Source organism: Pelecanus crispus, chromosome 1 (assembly GCF_030463565.1).
Source record: "Pelecanus crispus isolate bPelCri1 chromosome 1, bPelCri1.pri, whole genome shotgun sequence".
NCBI lineage: Eukaryota > Metazoa > Chordata > Aves > Pelecaniformes > Pelecanidae > Pelecanus > Pelecanus crispus.
In genome coordinates this window covers 179,025,663-179,047,175 of record NC_134643.1, presented here as the reverse complement: position 1 = coordinate 179,047,175, position 21,513 = coordinate 179,025,663, and the positions used below count along the sequence as shown (strand labels likewise).

General features: G+C 41.9%; 1 protein-coding gene across 3 annotated transcripts in view; it reads left to right on the top strand.

Moving 5' to 3' along the window:
- Positions 1 to 20,895, top strand: part of SLAIN1 (SLAIN motif family member 1) — a 52,864-nt gene extending 31,969 nt beyond the window's left edge. For 2 of the 3 annotated variants that reach the window (XM_075724124.1, XM_075724117.1), the window contains 4 exons: positions 1,914 to 2,252; positions 13,842 to 14,006; positions 16,222 to 16,522; positions 20,820 to 20,895. In XM_075724124.1, coding sequence (XP_075580239.1) covers positions 1,914 to 2,252; positions 13,842 to 14,006; positions 16,222 to 16,522; positions 20,820 to 20,895 — 881 coding nt within the window. The remainder of the gene's footprint in view (positions 1 to 1,913; positions 2,253 to 13,841; positions 14,007 to 16,221; positions 16,523 to 20,819) is intronic. The other variant, XM_075724131.1, reaches the window with a different exon arrangement.
- The last annotated feature ends 618 nt before the right edge of the window (positions 20,896 to 21,513 follow it).

Genomic DNA, 21,513 nt, shown 5'->3' with positions numbered 1-21,513 from the left:
TTTCTGGGGAGGGAAGGTGCTAAATCATTTTTCTGATGCATATGTCTCATGAAAAAGCTAAAAATAAGCAGCTCGCATGCATTTCTTTGCATCTACTTTGATTTTCTTAATTGTCAGATGAATTTTGAAATTAACTCCCCTTTAACTCCTGAATTGGGGCATTTAAATGTAACATTTTGTTTTGACACTAGTGATTATGCACAAATCTGAGCCCAAAAGCTTATTTGACATAGACTATAGTTTGGCTTGACAGTAATTTTTGGAAAATGTCTTTATTCATAAATAAAGGGCATTTGACTTAGAAGTCACTCAGACAATAAGTGCAGTATCTTTCTCACTTCCTATTAGTGCCAAGTGAGATGTCAAGGAGAAATGATGAGATGAAAACCAAGAGAAATTCAGAGATGGTGACTGAAGGAAAATGCCAAGTAATAAGTGATTAAATAAAAATAAAATGTGAAGAAGAAATTAATGCTGCGATCTGACTGCAGCAACCAGACTGAGCAGGTTGGCGCCATCACTTGTCAGCAGTTGAACTTGCTGAGCATTTGGTAGCGCTTGTTTTGTTCAGCAGAGAAATTAGCAAGTGTGGGACTTTCGAAGATAGCTGAATGCTCGGCTGGCAAATGTGTGTGGTGAGAGCTCGGAAAATTTCTGATATTATGTGAAAGTTGCAATAACTTTTGAAAAAAATATGACTAATAAGGATACAAAGGATTGTGTTACTTAAATGACAGCTGTTGTCATCTTCCTCAGATTTAAAAAAGACTTCAGGTACTTAGATCTTTAAGAAATCAGGTCATTGGTAAACTGGAAGGAAAACCACTGTGTTTCTTCTCATCTATGTTCAGGTGTGACGGTTGTATCTCATCCTCGTAGTAGCAGCTGGTCCAGAACGTTTGAGCAAGTGACGGTTGTTGTCCACTTAATCCAGTGGGCAGTGGTAGTAGTATATGTGCACGCAGGCACGCTCTTTTCACGGCCACGAATAGAAGCTCCCGCTCAAGGGGTGAGGGGGGGAGCACATTAAGAAGCTTCCATTATGAAGCAAAGACACCTGTCAAAGCTGAGGGCTTTTTGTAAATCTAGGAAAGTTGTTGTCCGCAGCTAGTGGTGGAATTACTCGGCTCCTGGAAATACGATGTACGTCCCCCTTTTCCCTGGCTGCTGTGCAGTTGGGAAAAGGGGGATGTACAAAGGCTGGGGATGTTTTCCTCTCACTTGACCTGGAGCAAACATCCTCGTCTGGGGCAGTGCTAATAGTGGGATGTCTTTCAAAACGCTGGTGTTCTGAGAAGGGGGTGGTAGGATGCATACCTGTCTAAAATACAGCTGTGTTACCGCTAAGCATTGCCCGTAAGACTGGCTGCTAGCAGGAACTCATTCTGGTTCAGGGAGGTTGGACAGGCAGAGTATTTACATGGGTTTTAAGTTTGGGAAATGTCATTGTCAGCATTTTGATTGCATGAATATAGAAGTTTAATAGCAATAACTTGGAAAACTAATGGAGTGAGTGTTAATTCCTCTAATTAAGAGTGTTTAAAAGTTAAATACTTAATACTCATGTAGTCTTTCTATTGGCAGAGAAATAGGTGCCTCCTGAAGGTAATTCATCTTACATTAAGACAGGCATCTAAGACATCTCACAGGTACTGCATTTTGGAGATGCCTGTATTATTTTTTTATTAAAAAGGGATCTTGAGGGAAGTAACTCAGGCTTAGATGCCTGAAAGGTAGACACTGAAAGTTAGATTGGATGAATCCTACCTCAGATCTTCAGCCTGGTAACATTTTAAATCCAATTATTGCTGTAAAATTATGTCTACGTACCTGCTTAGTTTTCAAGTTTGAAGTGCATGTTAAGAGTTAATCACTTAGCAGAAGCTGAATCATCCTCTTCTTGGAATTTACAGGCCTTAGGCAAGATTATGCTTCGACTTCAGCATCTGTGTCAAGGCACAGTTCGAGCGTCTCTCTGCATGCGGGAAAGAAAGGGACGTGTGGTGACCAGGAATATGATCGCTGTAGTCTTGAGGACGAGGAAGAGTTTGACAACCTCCCACCTCCGCAGCCGCGGCTGACTCGCTGCTCCCCATTCCAGAGGGGGATTCCTCACTCACAGACTTTCTCCAGTATCCGGGACTGCAGGAGGAGCCCTACCTCCCCGCACTTCCCTTCAAATACTTATCAGCAGCCCTACTACTCTCCTCAAGCCCAAACTCCAGAGCAGCAACCAAATAGGATTAATGGAGGTGGGTTGTATGCTTTTCTGAGAAGTGGTCTCTGTGCAAAGTGCCAGTGCCATTTTAAAGATCAAGTTGTGTCAACGGAGTGAAGTGTGTTTAGTGCATGACAGCTAGATCACTCCATGAATTGTATTAAGCAATTTAAGCCTGTGCAAATGATTGAGCTATGTTATTGTTAAGTAATTTGCTACAAAATGTAATCTGTGGCCTGGTCATGAAGGTTGTTGCTTTAGTTGGTTTTAAAGTGCTTCAGGTGTGACCACAAGTGAAGAAAGAAGAAAAAGGAAAGAGGAGCATCTTTTAGCAGACTAATAGTTGGTGAGAAGAACTGATCAGGCTTTTAAGCTTGGCCTGTGCATGTCCATCATGGATACAGTAAAATACAAAATAGGGTTTTCAGATTTTCATTCCTTTTCTTATTCCTGACTTTGCTGTTAACACAGCTACGCTGTGAATCTGCAATGAATGCAGAGTCAACACTCTGCTCCTGTTCCAAGTCTGGTAGGGCAGACTATTAAAGTAGTGGGAGATAACATCACTCCCAAACTATCCTGAGCCATTGCTGCGTTTTGCACTGCATTCGAGATGCGTTCCAGAGTCTCTGGAAGATTTGTCTCTTGGTGTTTACTCAAGACTTAAGTTTCCCTCCATCATTGCTGTTACCTTCCTTTCATTCTTTATTATGATCACAATTTTCTTCCTCCAGCTGCATCTGGCTCTTCTATTCCTTCAGTCTTTTCCCCAAGCTAATGCAAACCAGTTGGTTTTCAGTCAGGGTCTTGTTTGAAACAGTGCAGGTTACAGCTCACCCTTGGGCAAGAAAATAAATGTGGTGTTCAAAACAACACAAAGTTGCTATTTCTAGAACACTACAGGTATGCATGTTGCTTTCCTGACAAATAAGATATGACAGGTTGGTGCCAAAAGCACTTGCATTCAAAGTAAGACATATAGTGGAAGTATACTCGACAAGTGGCAGTATATAAAGAAGGCTGATGTTAACAGAGGGTAGAGTGACGTGGGTGTTTGCTGGTACAGCATATGTGCTGTATTAATGTTATTTTTCTTGCTGGTGAGGTACAAGAATGGGACAGCACTAATGGGCTTGCAGAAAAATTGTTAGAGAGAGAGAAAGGAAGGATATGGGGCATTTTTGATTCAGGAATGAGGGCAGGACGTGGTGCTGTGATCTTTTTGTGTGGTCCCCAAATGCTTTTTGATGATTTTTTTCATGTTCCATGTCAGTGGAACTTAAGCATTGGATTCCCACATGGAACCTTCAGAAGGTACTTACAAAGCAGTAAAAATACTAAAATCCTTAACTAGAAAGTGTATAAATGTAAAAGGCCACCAATTCCATGATGTGGTTGCCTTTTTTCCTCAAGAACTTTGAGGTGTTGACTAATTTGTTTGGTGTTGCTGAGAAGGTGGACACATGTGACTTCAGGTCCTATAATAGCCAGTACCACTATCTTTAGCGGAGAATTATCTCTTCAGCTGCTGCACCTTCAGCCTGTGACTCATGCAGCACTGATCCACATAAGTGGCAAAGACTGATGGCGAGAAACGTTTTACTTTGGCTGTGTTCTCTTGGCAGACAAGGAGTCAAGTGTTTGCTGCGTTGAGTATGTCTGCATAGTATTACAACAACATCTTCTCATCGGCACTTATCATCATCTTGGCAACAATTTCATTGTCTTTCAGGAACTCCTACACATTGAAATGGAGGTAGACTGCAAAACAAGAATTTGTCTGAAGCTCAATATGATGGACAGTGTGTTTCCATGCTTACGTTTTACCAAGGCAAATGAGAAAGTGGGGGTGTGATAGATGGAGAGGCTCAAGTGTTTAGTTACTGCTTTCAATATCTGTGGAAAGCATCATCCATAATTAATCAAAATTGCACATGCTGCATGCTGTGCTGCTCTCGGTCGTTCAACAGTCTTCCCAAATCTCTCTTCCTCTCTCTTCCCCTAAAGAGGTGACTTGTGTTGTATGCACAGTCAACAGTCTGGCCACTGGTTCGTCTGATCATTCACAGAGCTCTCCATAGAATAAGAGTAAGTGGCAAGTAAATGTTGGATTTTGGCACTTAGTCTAGGGTAAAAAAAACAGTGTTTAACTTTGAGCCAGTGACTTCTGAAAACTTGTCTATGTGTTTAGCTCAAGTATAATTTTTTGCCTTTAGGAACAAGCAGTATCAGGCGTGCTGTCCTCCCTGCTTTTACTGAAGTTTGTATGGCATGATAGTTGAGGTACTTACTCTAACTTTAACATTCTGTACTGTAACAAATATGCTGAAGGTGTGATAAACTCAGAAAACTCTAATAATTCTTTTAAGAGTATAATACTGGTTGCGTGATGAGGAGTGCCTACGTTTAGATGCTGAGATGTAGGTGCCACATATGTATGAAGGGCCCAATTCAGCTGCCCACATGTAAGCACTTAGTGCTGTATGAGGTACTCGGATGCACCCTGCTTGGCTTCACCATTGCCATGTGTTGGTGCTTTTTAGATGCCTTGGATAACCCAGGGTGTCTCAGATGGCGTGAGGCATCTATACATAGGCACTGAATTGTGCACTAGGTGTCCAGCCTCACTGTAGCCAATGGTCTGCTTATTCTCCATTCACAGGATTGCATTTTAGATAGCAGAGAGATTGTCTGGTGTTTCTGGCACCCTAATAATCTTCTGCCTGTGCTTGGGGTGAGAATACTCTCACAGATGTTTTCTAGCTGTGTTTGAGGCCATCATTTTGAACTCACACATTGTTCTTGCTGGTGTGTTTTAGCAAAGTGCTGCCCCTTAGTGTAATTTGGAGAGACTGCCCTGCTTTAAATTGCTGTACATCTGTTTTAAAATACAATACCGTACATCTGTTTTAAAATACCACACCATATAGCCCCCACTCTCAGGCCCAGGCTCTTTCTCTCAGTGTCCCACCAGCACATTGTCTGAATCAATGGTGCGAGTCCTGTTTATTACCAGTCTCCAACAGCTTGCTGTATTGAAAGGCTCCTGGTAAATGCTAGCATAGCATATTGGCTTTACACAGCAAGGTTTTGGTAGCGGGGGGCTACAGGGGTGGCTTCTGTGAGAAGCTGCCAGAAGCTTCCCCTGTGTTTGATAGAGCCAATGCCAGCCAGCTCCAAGATGGACCCACTGCTGGCCAAGGCTGAGCCCATCAGCGATGGTGGTAGCACCTGTATGGTAACATATTTAAGAAGGCGGGGGGGGGGGGGGGGGAACCACAACCAGCCTGCCAGGACACAAACTGCAGCTGGAGTGAGGCGTGAGAATCTGAGGAGCGACTCTGCAGACACCAAGGTCAGTGCAGAAGGAGGGGGAGGAGGTGCTCCAGGTGCCAGAGCAGGGATTCCCCTGCAGCCCATGGTGAAGACCATGGTGAGGCAGGCTGTGCCCCTGCAGCCCATGGTGGAGGACGGTGTCCACAGTGGAGCAGATATCCCCCTGCAGACTGTGGAGGACCCCACGCTGGAGCAGGTGGATGTGCCCAAAGGAGTCTGTGACCCCGTGGGAAGCCCATGCTGGAGCAGGCTCCTGGCAGCACCTGTGGACCCACGGAGAGAGAGGAGCCCACGCTGGAGCAGGTTTGCTGGCAGGGCTTGTGACCCTGTGGGGGACTCACGCTGGAGCAGTCTGCTCCTGAAGGACTGCGCCCCGTGGAAGGGACCCACGCTGGAGCAGTTCGTGAAGAACTGCAGCCTGTGGGAAGGACCCATGTTGGAGAAGTTTGTGGAAGACTGTCTCCTGTGGAGGGACCCCATGCTGGAGCAAGGGAAGAGTGTGAGGAGTCCTCCCCTGAGGAGGAAGGAGCAGCAGAGACAACGTGTGATGAACTGACCACAACACCCATTCCCCGTCCCCCTGCGCTGCTTGTGGGGAGGAGGTGGAGAAAAACAGGGATTGAAGTTGAGCCTGGGAAGAAGGGAGGGGTGGGGGGAAGGTGTTTTAAGATTTGGGTTTTATTTCTCATTACCCTACTCAGTTTTGATTGACAATAAATTATAGAATCATAGAATCATAGAATCATCTAGGTTGGAAAAGACCTTTAAGATCATCCAGTCCAACCATTAACCTACACTACCAAGCCCACTCTAGACTAATCAAGGGTAGACCAGACTAAACCATATCCCGAAGTGCCACATCTACCCGTTTTTTAAACGCCTCCAGGGATGGTGACTCCACCACCTCTCTGGGCAGCCTGTTCCAATGCCTGACCACCCTTTCCGTAAAGAAATTTTTCCTAATTTCCAGTCTAAACCTCCCCTGGCGCAGCTTAAGCCCATTTCCTCTTGTCCTATCGCTAGCTACTTGGGAGAAGAGCCCAACACCCACCTCACTACAACCTCCTTTCAGGGAGTTGTAGAGAGCGATAAGGTCTCCCCTCAGCCTCCTCTTTTCCAGGCTAAACAACCCCAGTCCCCTCAGCCGCTCCTCATAAGACTTGTTCTCCAGACCCTTCACCAGCTTCGTTGCCCGCCTCTGAACACACTCCAGCACCTCAATGTCTTTCTTGTAGTGAGGGGCCAATTAAACTGATTGTCCCCAAGTTGAGTCTCTTTTACTGGTGAAGGCAATTGCTGAGTGATCTCCCTGTCCTTATCTCGACCCATGAGCTTTTCATTACATTTTCTCTCCCCTGTCGGGTTGAGAAGGAGGGTGATAGAGTGGCTTTGGTGGGCACTTGGCATTCAGCCAGGGTCAAACCACCACACACAGAGTGGCAGATGTGTGCCAATGTAAATATGGTTAAGATGCGTGTAAAGTGTATTTGGGGCCACCTATAGCATAGGCTGCAGGCATAGGCTGCTGTTACCTCTCAAACAACATTTTGCAGCCATCACCTGTAGAGTGTGTGTGTGTTATCTTTGCTTTCAAATAAATTTTATTTCCAGTTCTGCCAAGAACTTGCTAATGGAAAAGTTTTGCATGAAATCTGCCCTTTTTTTTTTCTTCTTGTTTAATTACACCTTCTCCCTAAATCAGCTGAATTGTCTGTAATGATGAGTTACATCAGAAAAATTCCATCTCTGAACTTCTTCAGGCATTCTGGTTTTCAGGGATTTTGTAATCGGTTAGTGGGTCAGAAATAGATTGTTTAACGAAGATCTGAGACAGGAGGTGAATAGCTTTTGAGTATCTGTTGCAGTTGGCTAAAGTGAGTCTGTCTAGTATGTGTTTTATAATTTAACAAAGCTTTTAATATGTTGGCAATGGAAAGATTTATGTTTATACCTCTCTCCCCTTCCTCTAATTTGAAGGAGTTAATGGTTAACAACTTAAAATGTTGCTAACTCTATTAATATCAAGAATACTTCGTATTTAGTCATTTTCATATAAGAAATATCACCAAATTTCATAAACCTAGCTGTTTTCTGCTTTATGTTGTCTATAAATATACACTTCTTTTCTTTTACTGTGACACAGAAGTAATCTCTCTCATTTTAACTTTTTTAAAAACAATTTTATTTCTGTTTGGTCACTTTATTCTTTTTTTAATTATTATGCCCTTTATTAGTTCTGATTTTCTGAAACCAGAAGTAACAGGACTATAGTACTGTTAAAACATCCAGAACAGTCAAAATCCAGGATAGACAAAATAGTGAAAGTGGGATTGATCATCTTGTGTTCAGGCCCACTTTCAGATATTTTAGATAAGTTTACTCGTAAACTTTTATCCTGGCACCCCTTATTTCATGTGAATTTTCAAGTGACCATTGGTATAATACCCCAAATTTGGAAACTTTGGACAAATAATTCCAGCTAAAGATTACATTTATTGTAACACAGTAAGAAGGGGCAGATGAAAAATACATCCTTCATTGAGTAGCAGTGCATGCAATTTGGTTAGTTTTAAGTTATATTTTCCATTACCTTTTTATGTTGATTTTTAACTTCTTAGCTTGGTTGGTACCTTCATAAACAGGCCACAGATACTATTCACTTGAAAAGTGTTGCTTTTATTTTTCAGAAATTACTAGCTATGAGTTACTCACATATGCTTCTGGGGAATAGCTTTTCTCAGGCAAAATATTATGGTTGTCATTGGCTGTTGCAACACACTTGCCTCATTTGGAAAGCTGCAAATGGTTTTGTTGGTGGTTTGTTGGTTTATTTAAGCAAACTCCAGGCAGATATAGAAGAGCAGCATTTCAGGTGCAGTAGGTCTGTGTTTAGGTACCAGTTCAGGATAGACTAACATTGATTGGGTTGTTTGGAGAGGTGGGAAAAGGTCTGTTCTTACTGATTTACAGAGTGCTTTTCTGCTTGTAACCTCTCTTATTCAGTAAGGAAGGGATAATTTCACTGTAGGAAATAGTTGCAGAACCTTTATTAAGAAAAGGAGAAAAAAATCTTACTTAGTCACCTTTGAAGTTTTATTGAGAACAGTAATCAGTGAGAAGTCATGGAGTGATAATGGAAAAATCTTTAATTTACTGTAACTGTGGAGGGAGACATATGCCTGTGAAGCCAGGGTGAGATGAAAGAATGATTCTAAATAAAATGGAAGCATTCAACATTAGTAAAGTGTAGGTCTTAACAATTATGAAGAATGGTGTCTCTCGCTTAACTGAAAGAGTTGGTTTTCGTTCTTAATCTGTATTGTATTTTTACACGCTGATGTCCCTGTTGTATCAACTGATGACACCACAGACCTTTAATTAGACTCTGTATTTGGGATGTCATAAATGTTATAACCATAACAAATGCAATGCAGATACTGAACTCAAGTCTTCAAAGATGAGGAAGAGAAATTAATCCCTTAGAATTAAGTTGTAACTGAGTCTACAAGTTTGTTAAGGATTTCAGAACAAACTCTGAATATCTACTTAATAGAGAACATAATATTTAAAATAGAAAAGCCCAGATTTTTTTCTGTATGGTTTTTCCCCAACTTATTTGTGCGTACAGTACAGATAAGGCAGAGCTGAATTTGCAGGGTTTGTGTGAAAGATTTAAATATGTGTAAGAAACTGCTAACGTAGCTTAAATGGTGATACAGATTTCTGAGACACTAATAATCATGATTCATTGTATCATATTCCTTAACGATAGTGCACTTTTGGCAAGGCTTGTGGCATTGACAATGCTTCCAGAGAATAACAATGAATGAATAAATGTGTGTTAAGACGTTTCACTGTGGAGTCAACTTAAGCTCTCCTTGCAAGGAGAGCCTCACTGGTTGAGGTGTCTTGGCAGAGAGAAGGTGATGCTTTACAAGAACTGCCGCAGAACTCCCAGTCTGGCAGCTCACCAAGAGTGCACCTCTGCTGGGGTAGCTTTGCTCCGAGGGCAAGGTCTGTTCGCATGCTACATGGACATTAATCTTTGGCTGGAGATAGTATTAGGTCAGGGAAGGGGGGGGGGGGGGTGGGGAAAGCAGTGGCGAAATGGGGGCGACCACCAGCTGTGCTGGGACCAGAAGGCAGGTGCTGCCTGTTCTGGTGTCCTGCCAGAAAGAAGCTGGGCCACCAATCCCAGGTTGACTTCAGAGAGGAAACAGCATTAGGGGAAGAACTTCCTGGAAAAAATCAGAACTGAAGCAGCTGGGTAAGAAGGAAACTGCTGTCTTCACTGTAATTTTTTGGGACGTTTGACAAAATAAGGGACATTTTTGCCTCATTTTCACCTGTTTCTCGCCAGTAGTGCATATGATCTGTGCTGTGGGGTGGCCTTTTCATGCACATTTTTAGTTGAGGGCAGAGGACCCTGAATTTCATAATTCCCAGGTTTTCCTGTGCTGTAGGCAACAGGCAATTCAGTGTGGATGCTACATGGGGGAAAAAGTGTAAACGTGCAGTAGGTAATCTTTGGTGTATCATTCTGCTGCAGATAGATGAAACAAGGGCAGCATATGCCACTTAAAGAATGCTCATGAAGTGACAACCACATGTGTATATGTATGAACTATTCTGAGAAGGTGGCAATAATCAGTTCGTGCTTATTAACTCCCTTGCATGACCTGTCCTTGCATTTTCTTTCAACTTTCAACACTTTCAAATATCTCAATAATACAATGTCTTAGGTCATGCTATTACATCTCAGAGAAGGCTGGGAAAGGCGAAGATACATCTGTGATGCTTTATATGGCTGCATCCTACTTAAACATCATATTTGTTTCGTCCTAGATTATGGTTGAGACTCAGTAGTGGGTCACAATATCTTTGGATGCTGTAGAAGGCGCAGGTCCTTTGGAGTTCCTGACTGGTGTTAATATCCACATCTTCCGAACAGAATGAACTGTCAAAAACTGATGATTTTTTTTAGGCTTGCCACTGATCCAGATTAGTGCAGAAGAGGTAGCAGAAACTGTAGCAAATTTCAGCATTCATCATAAACAGGACTATTTGGGCAAATTACTTCTCACCTGAGAATATGTCTTGGCTCTATTCCTTTCTGTTAATTTTCTCATCAGTCTTAGGAGAGCAAAGAGCTCTAGAAAGGGAAGGTTTGCTACTTGCGGCTTGGAAAAATATTTTTGTTTTCTTCTCATATTTCCAGCAAGTTTCTATCTAGTCATGTCTCAGCAGCCTGAAATAATATTAAAATCACATAGCTCACACCTTCTGCTTCCATATATCAAGCTCACAAGAGCCAGCATTTCATTTACAAGCAAAACGTCTGTAAGACTCTTTCCACTGTTCTCAGGAGGGGAACAGGTGGCAGAACAAACTTCAAGAAAGAGATGAAAGAGGATGGATCATCCAAGGAGATGAAAGCTGCAAAATGTCATCAAGATGAACGTTTCTGGGTTTTCCCCAAACACAAAACTGACCTGCTATTTTCATTGCTTTTCAGGGCCATTTATCTCAGCAGACACAAGGACCCATCAAAGAAGTAACACAGATGGTCGATGGGTGAGAATTTAGGTGCAGCAGGAATCTGCTGCCTGAGGACTGAAAGAATCAGCAGCAGAACAGACTGCTGGAAACAAGAAGGGACTAATAAACAGGAGGCAAAAGATGTGGCCGCCCATCACATGGAGGAAATCCATGCCTGTGGTGGCTGATGCAGTCCCTGAGTGGAAAAGCATGTACAGTCCAAGGAATTCTGCTTAGACAACGTGATACATAAATAGTATTAGCAAAGTTATTTTAGCTAGTGCCATCTTACCTACCACCATCCTGCCGCTCAAACCTTTTTTGCCGAGTTCTGTAATGTGGACTTAAGATTTTAAACGGTAGGCTAGGGCTCCAAAATTAACAGTAGCTACAGATGTTCCATGTTCACGAATGTTCTGCCACTCTGGGCCAAAGATTGCATCACAGGAAGAGTTTCCAGTTTGCAAGATCATGAGTATTTCAGAAATAGGGACATATTATAGCTGTATGGATGCCATTGTTTGCATCCCCAGGACAGTTTTGGAAGCCTGATAACTTTTATCATTGTTATATCAGTGATACTAATACTTAACCTGACTGAACCACAGTGGTAATACCTTTGCTCGTGTTCATTGCTGTACCACTGACAGTTTCAGCCTGCCAGTGTCAGTGATGAGTCGCTGAAGCACAACAACTCTTAACTCTTTGAGGAAGGATTACCCTTAAACTGGTTCTTTATTAGGATTTGGCTGTACTCTAGTTTCCACGAACTCAAACCTTGCATTTCCTTTTCCTGCACTGAACTCTTCCCTGTCTTACCTCCCATACCTACTGTTTGATTTCAAAAATATGAAAATGTAGTATATTTAATTCATGGGACTATTTAAACTATTTCCTCGACAGTAATGGTTTTCTATGTCAGACCATGTATGGTAACTAAAAGTTAACCTTAGCTGAGATGGGAGAGAAGAAGGTCTCATCATTGCAGGACTAGTGTGCATAATATAGTGTTAAGGGCAGGTAGGCACTAGTAACTGGGACTCGAGACATGAGGATATTAGAACTACTGGACCTTTGAAGTACAAGGATGTTTTGGACTATTTGCAGGATTCTGTACCGGTTCTTATCATGAGGACCAGTCATAAAAAACAGCTGGAGTTGTAACCTTGCTGTGACTCAGTTTGCTGGAGTTACGCAGGTGTCATATATATTGAAGTTACTGTTAGTGACTATTAATACCATGTATAGATAGAACTGCACTGTCACTTCTTATTACTCGTCAGTTGTTAGCAGCTTTAAGGATTAGAGGAGCTCATGATACTGCTAAATAGGTTATACATTTATGTGGACTGATAAACAGAGATTCATAAGCCAGTTTACTGTTTCTGTGGAACTCGTCCTGTGTGAGCTAGGAGGTCGGCCCAAAACAGCAGTTCCAAGCCTCATGTGATGCGTCATGCCTGTGCATAAATCCAAAACATCAATCTTGAAATGCCCTGCTTGCTGTTGGAGAGAGCACTTGTAGCTGCCTGCTGTCTGTTGCAGAATAAGAACTGGAGGCAGACGTCTGCCAGGTGCTGGAACCTGCGGCAGGAGCTGGTGGCCTGCACGCTGACACCGTACCAGGAGAAACATAGCCACCTCAGCAGGGCACAGCACTCGTGCTCCTGATCCTGGCCAAGAGGCCAGCGTTCGTGGTGTTGTCAATGCCAGTCTAACGAATGACCTGTTATTTTGCCACAGCGGTGCTTTACTGAAGTCTGTCATGTCACAGGAGACAATTCAGGCTAGGTCATTCAGTGTGTGCCCTTCTGCCCCCACCAGTCTCTTCTGATTATACAGAATTGAGTCATCTCTCTTTGGCCCTGTGGCAGAAGAGACCAAAAGACCTTCACCTTAGATTACCTAATGCTGTTGTGGCTGGGAAGTCTTGAGATGTCAGACTTGGTTTTGGCTTCTCTCCAAATCTCTCAACCCTCTGTGGGGTTGCAGACGCCTTCTGACCTCTTAGACACTTGCCTTAGCTGTTGAACCTGCCCCAAAAACATTTGGGGCATTTGCAGCTTTCTTTTTGTGAAAGACCCTACAGGCCTGTTCTGAAAATGCCTACCAAATCAGGCACAAGTAGGGTAAGAGGGAGAACCACCAGATTTGAAAACCCTGATGTCAACCCAGGGCTCCAAGCAACTGAACTGCACCAAGACTCACCAGGTTTTGTGCGTGGCCACCTGCAGAAACTTGCTAACAAGGTTAGGGACTGAATGGAATTTGTTAGCATCTCATTGGCACCTGAAAGCAAGACTTTAGTCACTTAGGATGGATTCATCTCACCTGTCTTTAGATAGCCACAGTGTAGATACCTGTGTCTTACTTCATCACTGCAGCCTTGCTTTGTATTCACTGCAAAGAAACAGGCACATTTAGGGCATGATTCATCTGGCCTACTTTATACATTTACATGAAATTCATCCTTAAGTCACTTGAGTGTTTAAATCCTTGTGATTCCAAAAATGTACTGCCTATTGGTGTCTTTAAAACTATTTGTGAATAATCTTGCTGTTAACAATAGTCAGAAGGGTTCAATTAGTAGGCTGACAAAACTTACTCATATTCTTCCTGCAGAGCAAAACCTTTCTTTGTGTTGAAGTAATTTGTTTTAATTTTTATTTTCTACAGAAAGTATTCAGAGGCTGCTGGTGTTTGTTGGAAATTCTGACATGACTATGGATGTTGTCTTCTTTTGCTTCAGATAAACTTCGAAGAAGCATGCCTAACCTCACTCGGATGCCAAGTACTCCCACCATTAACAGTAATGCTGGCTTTGCTAGTTCTCCAGTCACTGTGAGGAACAGTCAGAGCTTTGACTCCAATTTGCATGGAGCGAGTAATGGGATTTCGAGGATGCAGTCATGTAGTAAGTACCTGTGTTCTTTGGCTGCGCGCAAGGAATCAATAGAGTGGTAAAATACATGTCCCAGTCACTGATCCTCTGCTTTATGAAAAATTAAAAGCAGACTGTGTTCCTTTTACACCAGATTTTAATATAGCTCGTGATTTTCAAAGTTTCTATTTCAGAAAGCAAATTCTGCCAATCTTGTTATGCAGTATTGGGAGTGTCATCACCTCCTTTCCCCCACGCCCCCCGCCCCGTTCATTTTTGCCAACTTTAAAACTAAAATTATAATTAGTAGTAGTAGTACTGTAGAAGCACCAATAATGTGATTAATTCATATAAGCTTACATTTTTAGTTTTGATACTAGAATTGAAAACTGCTTTTCTTGGTAATTTATGCAATGCTGGTTTTACTGTACACTGTATAAATACTATCTTAAAATATATGATCTCTCCTCTACTGAAGTTGAGCCACTTTCTTCCGAGCAAATGTGGTAAACAGGGGGTTATATCCTCAGGTACAATATACTTGTTGAGCGGGGGAGTTAAAATGATGCTGTAATTAGTTTAATTTAGGGGGAGTATGAGGGGATGAAGGGAGAATTGATGTAATGAATGTTGAATTATTAATGTAGGATGTGAACAAGATAGATCAAGATCCACACCCATCTCTTCTAGCACAGTGGTTGAGGTACTCTGGGAGGGAATGGAGAAAGTGGATTTCATTGGACACAAGCAAGAGAAAGGATTTAACTTATGCCTCCCACGTCCTCTGAGGTTTTGGAGGGAGAAGTTGGTGAAACTTTTTCCTGTGGGTGTGTTCTTTCAAATTGGAGCAGAATTTACAAATCATAGAATGGTTTGGGTTTGAAGGGACCTTAAAGATCATCTGCTTCCAAACCCCTTGCCATGGGCGGGGACACCTTCCACTACACCAGGTTGCTCAAAGCCCCTTCCAGCCTGGCCTTGAACACTTCCAGGGACGGGACATGCACAACTTCTCTGGGCAACCTGTTCCAGTGCCTCTCCACCCTCATAGTGAAGAATTTCTTCCTTATATCTAATCTAAATCTACCCTCTTTCAGTTTAAAGCCATTACTCCTTGTCCTATGACTACATTTCCTTGTAAAAAGTCCTTCTCCAGCTTTCTTGTAAGCTCCCTTCAGGTACTAGAAGGCTCAAAACTATTAAATTGTATCTTTTCTGGAAAATTTACTTTGTTTTATTTTTGTCCTGTTTCAGTAGGAGTAGTTGTTCAGGTTCCCACTTGGATTTGCATGGTAGTGTGTTGAGAGTTTAATTTTATTTACTATTTTAGAAATATATAGTTCTCTGTCTATGTGTGTATATATAAAATGTGATATTCTAAATTAAGTTTTTGAAAAACATTTCTAATAAGTGGCTGGGCTGGGGTATTTAAGGAGCTGTGTTACGATAAGAGTTTCATAGCAATATATTGCTGGTATTGTTTAATTGAATCACACATCTATGTTTTCTTTTGTGTCTTTAAATGATTTTAAGATGTCCTTTTTCAAAGACTTGGAAAAGGATTGGCCAATATGCAGTACGTTAGTTTATGTGATTCAGTCTTTTGACAGTTTGCTTTTGATATGTGGACTCTGAAACAGATGTGTGTGTGATGTACACCAGAGGGCAGGATTGTGTAGAAAATCTGTATGTAAAGTTTCTGGAACCCATAGCATTGATTTAAAATGCTAGTTTACATAACACTGGCCTTGGAATATGCTGTTATATTCAAGACCTTTTTATAGTCTTTTTATTGTTTTTATACATAAAGCTTAGACTTCTGTGATGTTTTATAATGTTTTAATGCAATGTTGCTTAAACAATTTGTGGTTATTGCAAGCAACCTTACAAAAATCTAAATGATCTAACAGTAATTAATTTATAACTTCAGCCATTTCTCCTGTTTAAAGCTCTAATTGCATAGGTGGAATTAGCGTGCTTGTAATGGCTAATGAAATGTCTTTGAGGGGAGAAAGAAGGGTGAATATGGGTGGGATTTTTGTTCAGGATGGAGATGGAACAGGGTATTCAGTACACAGTGCAGTGTTACTGGATACAGTATTGGATCCAAGGGGTCTTTCAGTCGTTCAGCAAGCAAATTGTATAATGTGTTCATTCCTATTCAGATCTGTCTAGAAATGAGCATTACTACCTGGCCTCATCTGTTGCATACTGACCTTGTTACTTCCTTTTCTACCACTCTTTACAGTTCCATCACCAGGACAGCTTCAGCACAGAGTTCACAGTGTGGGACATTTTCCAGTGTCTGTCAGACAGCCTCTCAAAGCTACTGCCTACGTAAGCCCAACCGTACAAGGTGGTAGTAGTAGTAGCAGCAGCAGCAGTATTCCAGTGTCCAACAACTTGCAGTTATATTCTAACACTGGGATCCCAATGCCAAACAAGACTGCCAGTCAAGGGATTGTAGGGCGCAGTGCTCTTCCAAGACCATCGCTGGCCATCAATGGAAGTGGCATACCCAGAAGTAAAATTGCACAGCCAGTTCGAAGGTAAGAATTAACTAGGCCTCCTTCCCTATGTGGATGGCTTTGGCTTAGATTGTGGGGATTTTTTTCTCCTGAATATGAAGCTGGGCTATAAAACAAACAGTTTCTAGCTCTCAATGCTGAGTCACTGAAAGGGTAAAGACTTCTTTCCAGAAATAATAATGGACAATGCTTGTTGGTAGTTCCTAGTAAACTATGATAATTGGTAGAATATAATCACATATAAATAAGAATGGATTGCTGCCCATCAGTAAGAAATCAAAACGAATAGAAACCTCGTATCTTCAACATAGGTGGCTTGCCTTCTTCCAGACTTGTGCCAACTGCTATTTCAATGTCACAGGATGAGCAAATCTTAGAGTACTCAAATAGAAAGAGTTGCATCCCTGTTGTAAATGGCAGTAGACTGTGAAAATGCAACTTGTGACATTATGGCATTGTGAGGAAGGAAATATCCTCGATAGTATAGTCTTGTGTTGAACCAGCATCTTTTCAGTTCCAGCTGGGAGACAATATGCAAACAGGAAATCCTGGACTATCACATACTTGCAATGAGCTGTACTGTTAAGCAGGTGCATTTTTTTTGCATTTTTCCAAGAGAATTTAATCTCCACAGTTTTTTGGGTTTTGGGTTTTTTAGGGCAAGCAATAAAATAAGCTTTAGGAAAGACTGTTTTAATCACCTTATCACAGCTGGGAGTTAAACTCTCAGCTGTATATTCTGTGATTAATAGGTGATGAAATTTCTCAGAGAGAAACTTACATCAACTTGTGTCAACTCTTCCAGCTCTTTTTTTCCCATCACACGTGTCCCTCCTCTGTGAGGGCCTGCTGTGTGACCACCTGGTTTTCTGTTGGCTGAACTGTCACTGTTTAGCTCTCACCATTTTTTATACTTTTTGCTAGATGCCAGCTAGATCCAGAATAAGTTCAATTGCTCACATTCTCTCTTTGGTTGAGTTACTTGGGGATTACACCGATGTGACTGACAGCAGATTTTGACCAACTGCGGTGAAACTTTGATGAAGAGCTGTCAGGTTTCTTTGATGAAAACTGTACCATGCGATTTCTGTTATAACCTCCTTTGCTCTCTGCTGGAACTCTCTCTGTTAGAGTTCTTTATAGTAGAGGGTTTTCTTTCTTTTTTCCTTTTTCCTTTCCTCCATTTCATGTTCTTCTGCAGAGCTCTTAAATCTTTCATAGTAACATGTGAGAAAGAGACTTTCTGTGCCATGAAGACCAGTCCCTTGCTATTTTGTAACTTTTCATACAACAGACAATATTAAAGAAAAACAAAATTAAGAGGTTTCAGCGGGAGAGTGAGACACTGTACTCTCAACACTTTTTTTATTAGAAACTAATTCAATTCAGTAACAAGGCTATTTATAGTCCAGAAAGTCTGGGCTCCTGTCTTCTCACCTTTAAATGTACCTTAGCAGGATCATATGTTGCCGTACAGCCAGACCAGTGATCCTTGAAGATAGATGGTCTTTGCGCTGTGGGAATGACAAGTTTATAGAACTCTAAAAGCACGGGCAGATTGGAGCTCAGCCTACAGTTCTTTAAGACCTTAGTTTCATTTTATTTATTCATGTGGAAAATAAGGGCATTTTCAGTTCACATGGAATTTTCTTGGAAAGCATTCAGCCATCAGCGGTAGATTTTCTCCTGTTGATTTTTGTCACTGTGGTCATTTCTAAGGAATAATATTTCTGATCATGAGTTTGAGTCTAGCTTCTGTTAGTACACTGAAAATTAAAGTGGTTTTAGTCATAACTTGATTAAAAGTAGAAAAGGTCCTTTGTTTTGGTGTGCCCCCCGCCCCTCCAAAACCAATCAGATGTTCTGGAAGAAGTGCACATTCAGAGCAAAGCTGTGTCTTCATGCCTGTGGCCACACTGTTAGGTAGCCAAGTTATTGGTATTTTAGATACTTAAAATAGGTTGTTAAACACTTTACATAGGGCCTGCATTAGGGAGCTTCAGTATTTACTGTATAGGATGAAGCACGTGAGAGAGTGCTTTTGATAATTTGTAAAATAAAATTACAGTAGCCAAGATAACCAACTTGGCTAAATATTAACTGCTTTTCTCCTTGCCTTCAGACATTCGTGCATCCAAACGCAGTGTAAAGAAATTAAAGAGTACAGTCCATCTCTACTTAGCCTTACAAGTCAGGCAGCACTTTTTCTTGGTTGGTTGGTTTTTTTTTTTGTTCCTGTTGAATGGATCCACGCAACCCCCAGCCCTTTCCAACTCCACGCTCTGGGCTTCTTGCAAACCTACCTTCTCGCCTCCCATCCCCTATCTGCCAGTCCTCCACTTTCTGTCCTTACCCGGGAGCATGATGTGAGGGGCAGCAGGGGCAGCTTCCAGTAAGGCAAGGTGAGCTGGCAGCCGAGTAGGACAGCCAGGCTGTCCCTCAGTACCCAACCAAGAGCAGCACTGAAGGTGACCAGGGTCAGCCAACAGCCCCAGTCTCCAGACAAGTCCGCACTGACAAAGCAGGTCCCAGCTAAAGCCAGGAAGTCAATCAGCAGGTCAGGGTCTGGGTCATCCCAGGTACCAGGCGTAGGCATGGCAGCAGCATAAGCACAGCTCCGGAGCCACGGTGGGAGGCTTGCTTGTTCCTGCTGCCTTGCGCTGGAGCCAGTCGCTGAAATCCAGCTGATGATGGGAAAGTAGAAAGGGACTACAGACCCTCCAAAACTCTGTTACCTCAAACCACACATCATCATACTGACAGCTTGTGCTTGTTTGAAACAGTTTTCATTGCTGATGCATCTTCCTGTTCACTGCCCTGCAGCAGAGATTCGACTCTGGATATGTACCAGTATTCTTACATTTCTTTTCAATGTAGTTAACTTTTCTTTAGAATCATAGAATTGTTTAGGTTGGAAAAGACCTTTAAGATCATCCAGTCCGACCATTAACCTACACTACCAAGTCTACTCTAAGCCAATCAAGGGTAGACTAGACTAAACCATGTCCCGAAGTGTCACATCTACCCGTTTTTTAGTTCTGTCGTCTCTGTTTTCTTTTGAGATTGTTAAACATACTTTCATGTTTTTTTCTTTCTGGGAAAAAAGAAATGAAAGCAGCAGTTGCAGGAAACGGCAGAGGCAGGTTGTGCTTTATGCCTCAAGTAACTGGATTTCTACGAAAGATAAGTGATACTGCAATAAAGTGGAGCTGCACAAAAGCAGCTTGGCTGAACCTAAGTTTAACAACCTTACTTAGGTGCAATTTTTTTGCCACTAAAAAAGCAGTCGTAGCAGAGAGGCAAGAAGCTGCTCCGGTGACTGCTTTTAACTTACTGACTCTGCCTGCCTCACAACATACCCCTGCCTTTTTGCAGCCAAGGGCATTTGGAAGGGAGAGGAGGCATCAGTAACTCACAGAAAAAGCAGAGACATGTGAGAACAAGGCTTAAGACCTGGTTTTGTAAGAAACAGTTTCACAGAATTGGGACACACTTATTTTCAGCAAATTGTGGGGTAACTAAGACATGGTTGCAGGAAATTAGAGAGAGCCTGCCTCATCACCACTGAGTTGACAGATCAAATCTGATGGTTGTTCTTCCATTTTTTAATCTTTTATGAACCGGTTAACTTGGTACTTGGAGGGTTTGGAAGATGGTCAACAAGCATTTTTTAATCAGTCCTCGTTCATTAGTGAGAGATGCAGCCCAGGTGTGAGGGTTGGGGCAGGAAGATGGCAAGTACCCTGCAGGGGTGTTGGTGCTGGGACTGGTGGCTCTCTGACTTCAGCTGTGGGATGGAAACATGTCGTCACATGTCTGGATAAGAGCAGGACTTGGTAGAGTTCTTCAACCGATAAGATGCCTAAACGCTTTAGTGTTCGCGCATAGTGTTTTTATAAAGTGTTGTTTTTTGATGAGCATGCTGAGCACAACAGCTTTTTAGCGACTGTTTGCCATTAGAATTCTGCTGTCCATAGTGACAAAAATAGGGTTTTATTGCATATAGTCCTGAAGAATCAAATCTTCCCATTTAGAGGGGTCTCGTGCATCGTGGGAGTTATTCACCAAATCCCTTTTTACCAACCTTGTATCCTGTTAAGACCAGTAATAGCAATGGGGTCTCATTGGAAGTGGCCTTAATTTCACATTTGCATTAGCATGGAGCCAGAAATCAGGGTGATTTCCATCACCAGAGTGATGTCTCCAAGCAAGCCACAAAGCCAGTGTTGCTACAGAAGTAAATAAGTTTGTTAACCTTGATCTTTCATGTGAAATATGACTTCCTTTGTCTTTTCTTTTTGTCATTCTTTTATTACAGTTTTCTTCAGCCTCCAAAGCCACTTTCGTCGCTCAGCACAATGCGGGATGCGAACTGGAGAGACGGCTGCTATTGATGAAGGATGCCCATCAACAGTGGAAAATAAATAATGCAGATTTCATTACCCAGCTGGCTGGGTAACAATGATTTGGGAAAGGAGGGTCATACAGTATTATTTCCCCCGGTATTTTAATATATAACCATCCATAATGCAATGTCATTTTTTAAAAATGAACATCTTATCAAATACTAAATATTGCACTTAATCTGTTACCTGAACAGCTGCATTATCAGACTAATAATGGCAGTGTTGGCATTTGGAACTGAAGAAAGTATATATGTGCAAAGTACCAGACTATTTCCTTGGAAAGAACTAGGAGATAATGCTTTCCGGGCAGCTTTGCCGTACTGAAATTCCAAGATAATTTATTCAGTGTAAAGGCATCATGCATTTTATTTTGAATTTGGGGGGGACTTATGTATGTGCTTGAATTTTTTTCTGGTGTTTCCAGTACATTTTATTTTGTATACTTAAGTTCATTTAAACTTGCCTGAACCTTGAACAACAGAGATAATTTAACTTTTCTGTGCCATAAATAATATTTTTGGGGTAATGTACTTTTTTTAGCGCTAGGAACATATCTTACAAAATTGTACCATTGGCAATACAAAGCAGTGTATTTATGTTGCAGAA